At 50.7% G+C, this 6,720-nt stretch overlaps 1 protein-coding gene across 1 annotated transcript; it reads right to left on the bottom strand.

The window, feature by feature from the left end:
• Positions 1 to 427: 427 nt before the first annotated feature.
• On the bottom strand, positions 428 to 1,962 carry RASSF10 (Ras association domain family member 10). Its single transcript, XM_036260040.1, has one exon. The coding sequence runs from the start codon at positions 1,960 to 1,962 to the stop codon at positions 454 to 456; it is 1,509 nt and encodes a 502-aa protein (XP_036115933.1). The 3' UTR covers positions 428 to 453.
• Between the last annotated feature and the right edge of the window lie 4,758 nt (positions 1,963 to 6,720).

Here is a 6,720-nt window from a genome sequence, read left to right as displayed (position 1 = left end):
AGTCACAATTAGCATTCAAGGAATTTCCTTTTCATCCAAGTATTTCTTTTAAAAGCACTTTATGCTACAACCTAAAATTCTAGCTGCCATCAGTCCTTCCCATACAGAAGTGGTGAAATTTCCATAATAACTTTTTTTTTCTGTTTTTGAAAATGGGCTAGGACCACGTCAATTTCCAAAATAAGGGGTTCTCGCCTCCTCCCTCCCTCCTCTCCATGAAACAACTTGGACTGGAGGCCGGGCTGCCACGGCCTGCCCCTTCCACACTCACCCCCCAGCCAGAGAGCGCTGCTGCCCGGCAGGCGTCCAGAGCCCTTCCAGGCCCAGTCGGAGCGCTGCTGCCCGGCAGGAGCTCCGGGCCCACTCCCAGCCCGGTTCCAAATCCCTGAGCCGGCCGGGCCGGAGCTTGCCACAGGAAAGGGAAAAGCGGCAGTCTCTCTCCGGCTGTTCTTCCTATACAAGGGATTCGCACACGGGTACTGAGTCTGAGTCTTGGCTGTGCATAGAGCTCAGTCCCGTGTCGGAGTCCTCGTCGTTGCCAGGACAGCTTTTGGCCAGTCCACGGGCCTGGTCCACCCACACCTCAGCGCGGGCCTGAGGCCGGGGTTCCCGCGAGGGTCCGCCAGAGCTGGTAGTCCCGTCAGGTGCCACCGTCAACTCCAGCGTGTGCAAAGTCTGGAGAAGGCCCTGCAGCTCGCGCTCCTTGCTGTCCCACTGCTGCTGGCTGTAATCCAAGTCGGACTTGATGGCCTCCAGGTCCGTGTTGAGCCGGAGCCCGATGTAGAGGCTGGTGCTGAGCTGCGTCCTGACCCGCTCCTGCTCCAGCAGCAGCTCGCTGTCGAGGCTGCCTTCCGGCTCCGGGGACCCCTCCCGCGCTGCCAGCTCCTCCTGGCGCCGCCGCATCCACCTCTGGTTCAGCTCCTCCTGAATCTCGGCCGAGAGGTGCTCGAGCAACTCCTCCTGCTGGACCCGCTGCTCTTGCAGCCGCAGCAGGTCGTCGCAGCGTCGGGCCAGCTCCTCCAGTGCCTCTGCCTGCGCATCGCCGTCCAGGGGCGCTGCCGCCACCGTAGCCGCCGCCTCTGGCTCCTCTCCCGGGTTGGAACCGTCGATCTCAATGCCTGCGCCCAGCAAGTAAGTGTCCTGCACATAGTTGACTCCGTGCCGCCGCATGCGATCCAGGTGCACCTTGGCCTCGTAGCGATCGATTTCACGGTCCAACTCCCGAAGCCGCTGCACCTGCTGACGGATGGTGTGGTCCTGGGAAAGCACCAAATGCACCAGCGTCTCCATGCGCTCCACCGACGCGCTTTCAGTGGCTCGCGGCGACGACGAGCAGGACGAAGCGGTGGACGACGAAGTGGACGAACAGGGAGACGACGGCTGCTGTTGACGCCGGCGATTGAGCTTGGCCAGCTTTCGGAAGGCCTTGCGCACCACCCTCCGCTGCTTCTCTTGGGTCATGGCCAGGCTGGGCCGCACCGGGGTCCCCCGGGCTGAGCAGGGGCGCTCGCGACTGAGCACCACGCGCGCCTCGGCGCTGCGCGGACCCGTGTTGGGTAGCGACGCCTCGCTGCGCACCAACACGAAGCGCACATTCTCCTGCTCGTCGCCCCAGGCGGCCCAGAGGCGCAAGATGCGCGTCTTGTTGGGCAGGATGCGCTCAAAGCCCCGCCACTTCTCCACGATGCAATAGCACTGCGGGGGCCCGCACAGCAAGCCCGGCGGCAGCGTCTCGTCGTCGTCTTCGTCGTCATCGTCCAGGGGTTCCGGCAGCTCCCCCGGGCCTGGAGGGTCACTGGCCGACCCCCGCCGTCGGCCCTGCCGCAGCTTCCGCCGTCGCCGGCAGCCGTCTTCCAACAGCACTCGCACCACGTCTGAGCAAGTGGTACGACGAGAGAGCCCAGACACCAGCTTCTCCTCCTGGCAGATCCACACCGATATCTTCTTCTCCGAAGGATCCATGGCACAACTCGGACGCAGGTGGCGGGTGGGGCTGGGCCCCGCTTGAGCGACAGGGTCGGCGGGCAGCCCGGCAGCTTGGGATGGAATAGGACCCTGAGACCCTCGTCCCGTCAGCACTGGCCCTTCTTCCCAGCTGTGCACTGGGACAAGCGCAAGCGTGGGCTGGAGAAGCTGCCGCTGGGCTGGGCTCGTCCCGGACGGCGCGCGCTTCCAGGGCAGTGCGCCCGGGCTCCGGCTCCCGCGGCTCTGGCTCTGCCCAAGGTTGCTGGGGCCTCCGGGTTTTGCTCCTCCCCACGTGGCTCCTCCCCCTCCCGCCCCCAACGCCTGGAGATGCGGCTGGATCCCGGGAGGCGCGGCGCCCAGACCCGCCCCTCTTCCGCGCGCTGTTCGTGAAGAGAGTTTAGTTCTCCTTTGCAAACTCCGCGCTCGGGCTCCGGGTCCCCTCCGCTGCAGAGCCTGGAGCCATTGCTTAGGTGGGGGTCAGCTCTGCGTCTTCCCTTGGCCCACTGGCTTCTCTCCTTGTGGCTAGGACTCGCGGGACGAATGTTGACATGATTTTCCCGCGCTTCCAGACACGCTTTGTTTCTGGCGCTTCAAGGCAGCGCTTTCTGGGGAATGCCCCTTAAGCAGACAGGGAAACTAAGGCACTCAGTGTCTCTAACAGAGACTCTGTAATGGCATTGCTTGACCTCCACTGGGAGCTGTAGGTGCTGCCTTTAACCTGGCCTTCAAGTCTTCCTAGTCCACGAGCAGTATTTGCATATTTAAGGAGAACAAGATAGGGTAGTGTGCTTTGTGAGCAAGTGAAGTGTAGCTACTCAGTCATGGGAAGGACAGGGATATGTTCTGAGAAATGCCTTCTTGGGCAATTTCATGGTTGTAGGAACATCAGAGAGTGCACTTACACCATCCTAGATTGTATAGCCTTCTACACACCTAGGCTCTATGGTATAGCCTATTGCTTCTAGGCTACAAACTGTACAGCACGTTACTGTACTGAATACTGTAGATAATTGTAACACAGTGGTGTTTGTGTATTTAAATATATCTAAACATAGAAAAGGTGCAGTAAAAATAAGTTATAAAAAAAGATTAAAAATGGTATATCTATATAGGGCACTTAGTATGAATGGAGTATGCAAGGCTAGAAGTTGCTCTGGGCAAGTCAGTGAGTAAATATGAAGGCCTAGGACATTATCTTATCAGCAAAAGGTGACTGCCACCAATCCAATTCCAACAGGAGTCCCCAGTCTGAGGTGTTATAAAGGAAAAACTTTATTCAGGTGAACAGTTTACAAACTGGGAAATGTAGCCTCAGAAGAAAACTGTAAAGGTTCTCCCAAAGACAACCCAGGAGGCCTGCTTATATAGAGAAAGTGCCTGACCTGGATGGACCCTGATTGGTACATCTTTATGCAAATAAGGAATCCACATTTGCTCAGTTTTTTTGGTACAAATAGCACTGTCCTGATTGCTAGGAAATGCACATTCTGATTAATCATTATGGAGCTGCTCTGATTGGTCAGTAAAGATGCAAATGAGGATATAGCTGTGTAGTTCTAATTGGACAGGGCAGGACTCAGCCTATTGGTTGAAAGATGACTGACTCCAGGAACACCTTTATAAAGGTTGGTTCACAAGGCAGGAACATAAAGCAGAAGGCTGGCAGTTCACTCTAACTTTCCCCTGAAAGGCAGTGTGTGTGAGAAGCCCCTATTATCAATGGCTGCTAGACTCTGACTATGAATTTGAGCCCAGTTAATCACATGGAGCCCTTCTTGGCAGATACATTCCTTCTCAGGGTCAACACTGTACACTACTATAGACTTTATAAACACTGTACACTTAGGCTACACTAAATTTATAAAACAATATGAGAGTAAATCAAACACGAGAAAATGATACAATCAAGAGACTTAGTAAACACAAGATGTATGATGCTGTTGCCAATGTAACATGGCATATTGTTTTACAGCAAACTTTCTTTTAAAAAGTAGAAAGAGCCCTGGCCGGTTTGGCTCAGCAGTTGGAGCATCGGCCTGCGGACCAGAGAGTCCCGGGTTTGGTTCCCACTAGGGGCATGTACTAAAATAAATAAATAAATAAATAAATAAATAAATAAATAAATAAATAAATAATTTTTAAAAATAAAAAGTAGAAAGAGTACACTACAAAACAACAATAAAAGTATAGTATAGTAAATACATACACCAGCCACACAGTTGTTTGTTATCATTATCAAGTATTATGTGCTGCACATCATTGGAAGTGCTATACTTTTATACAACTGGCAGCACAGTAAGTTTGTTTACACCAGCAGCACCACAGACATGTGAGTAATGGCTACAACATCACCAGGTGATTGGAATTTTTCAGCTTCACTTTAATCTTATGGGACCACTGCTGTATATAAAGTCAGTCCATTGTTCACTGAAACATCGGTTATGCGATACATGAGCGTAGAATGGTCCAAGCTGGAGGAGGACGTTCAGAGGCTGCTCCTGGTTTCCTGCAGAGTCAAGTCTGTGGCTCCCCACATGGTCTAGGCTTCCCACAGCCTTCTTGGCAGAGGGACTCCTGATTCTAGTGAGAGTTCGGGGCCCAGACCCAAGTCCCAAGTTCTTCTTCCTTGTCCCATGTACATAAAGGGAAGCCTAGTCATTACCATAACAGTTTCTGGTATTTTCCAATATCCAATATGGTCAAAAAGAGATAGGAGCCAAGTTTCACAGCTCAAGACCAAGAGCACAATGCAAATGAGCTTTTTCTTCCTCACATGCTGGTGAGGATGGTCCCTCGTGGCCAAGGCTTGCCTTCAGATTAACCTTGTGAGCACAAGTTTGATAAGGTCACACCCTTGCTTCAAGAATTTGGATGGCTTCCCTTTGCCTCCTGAATAAAGCACTTTTATTCACTCAGTAAATATTTCTTAAGTACCTACTGTACTCCAGGTACTATGCTGGGGATTTGATGATGAACAAATCAGTTCTGGCCCCCAAGGAGTTCACAATATAGTGGAGAACACAGCTGAACAAGCATTTCTAAAACAGTGTCTTCTGTAATCTGATAAGGGGAAGCTTGAGGTGCTAGGGACATGCTGGAGTAGCATGCTGTCCAATCTGGTGAGGTGGCATTTTAGGCAAGACAGAAGCACCATTTGAGTCTGCCAAAGGAAAAATAGATGGAGGAAAGGAGGCAGGAAATATTCCAGGCAGAAGGAACCATATGTGCCAAGTCAAAGAATGAAAAGAGCATGGCAGTTACTGGAGCTGCACGGAGTTTAAGTGAAAGGGGTGTCTAAGGATGAGGTTGGATGAATGAGTGAGCAGGAGCTGGATCAGGAAGAACCTTTAATTCCATGTGTCTATATTTGGACCTATCCTAAGGGCAATGAGAAATGTGGATTCTGAGGTCAGACCAGATTGAAGGGGGACTTCCATCTCCCTAGCATGGTGTGTGTGTGTGGAGGGGGAGTGTCTCATAATCTGTCCCAGCTCCGTTCCCCAGCTCTTCCCTCCTATGCTTGGATATCCTTGTCTCTTTCCTTTCTCGCACATAATTGTTAGAGCTTTGTTTTCAGCTGCATTCCTAACGGATTTTAAGTTCCACACGGGTAGGGATCATATGTGTTTTACCCCCTTTAAATCCTTCTGCATTTAGCATAATGCCTGCCAAATTGTAGGTTTGCTCTGTTGAATAAATAAATTGATGAAGGAATGAATCCCACATTATAATGAGTCAACACCTCACTCATCAGAACAGCACTTGCATCCTGATACATCATACTTTTGTGCATGTTTTCCCCACCGGTTAGAATCCCTCTTACACCACTGAAAAACTCCTAGTCATCCTTCAGGAGCCCAGCTCAAAGAGCACGTGCTCTGGCAATCCTTTCTTCCCTCCTCCAAGAACGGGTTCCTTGCTCTTCTTCTGCCTCTCTTAATGCAGAGGTTACATTCGGTCTTAACACACAATGCGTGTTTAAAGGTCTGCTTATTCCATAAGACTTCACTTTTTGAGAGAGTGGACTGACTATTTATTTATATTTTGGTCCCCCATGCCCGGAGAGTGCTTGGCACATAAAGGGCTCTTGATCTTCCTCAATGCTGCAAGGAACACCACGATGAATAATCGCTAAAGTATTGTGCTACCCTCAAGGTTATTATAATTTCTTTCTGGACACAGATAGATACATGGAATTCCTATTGTAGGAATGACATGTATGAAATTCCTGCTGGGGCGATTAAAGGATGGAGTGATCAAGGGGACCTGGGAAGGTTGAAGAAGGCGGGCTTTAATAAGTGGAGAGAAGGGTGAAGATACCCTTGGTGAGAGAAATTACTTGCATTTAAACGTTAGGGTGGGTATGCATGTGGTTGTGTACCAGTGTTTTTAAAGTGTGGATTCTAGGGGCACCTGCCTAGATTTGAATACCAGATATAAGCTTTCTAAGTTTTAATTTCTTCATCTGAGGGAAAACAAAGTGAATAATAGAAACTACCTTATAAGAAAAAATGTCCAACTGGTGTGGCTCAGTGGTTGAGCATCGACTCATGCACCAAGAGGTCGCCGGTTTGATTCCCGGTCAGGACACATGCCCAGGTTGTGGGCCAAAACCCCAGTGGGAAACATGCAGGAGGCAGCCAATCAATGTTCTCTCTCATTGGTGTTTCTATCTTTTGCTCCTTCTCCCTTCCTCTCTCTCTAAAATCAATAAAGGGAAAAATAAATTAAAATTGCCATAAATATGAAATGAAA

Source organism: Molossus molossus, unplaced genomic scaffold (assembly GCF_014108415.1).
Source record: "Molossus molossus isolate mMolMol1 unplaced genomic scaffold, mMolMol1.p scaffold_m16_p_13, whole genome shotgun sequence".
Lineage (NCBI taxonomy): Eukaryota > Metazoa > Chordata > Mammalia > Chiroptera > Molossidae > Molossus > Molossus molossus.
The sequence above is the reverse complement of the archived record's forward strand: the minus strand, read 5'-3'. Positions and strand labels throughout refer to the sequence as shown.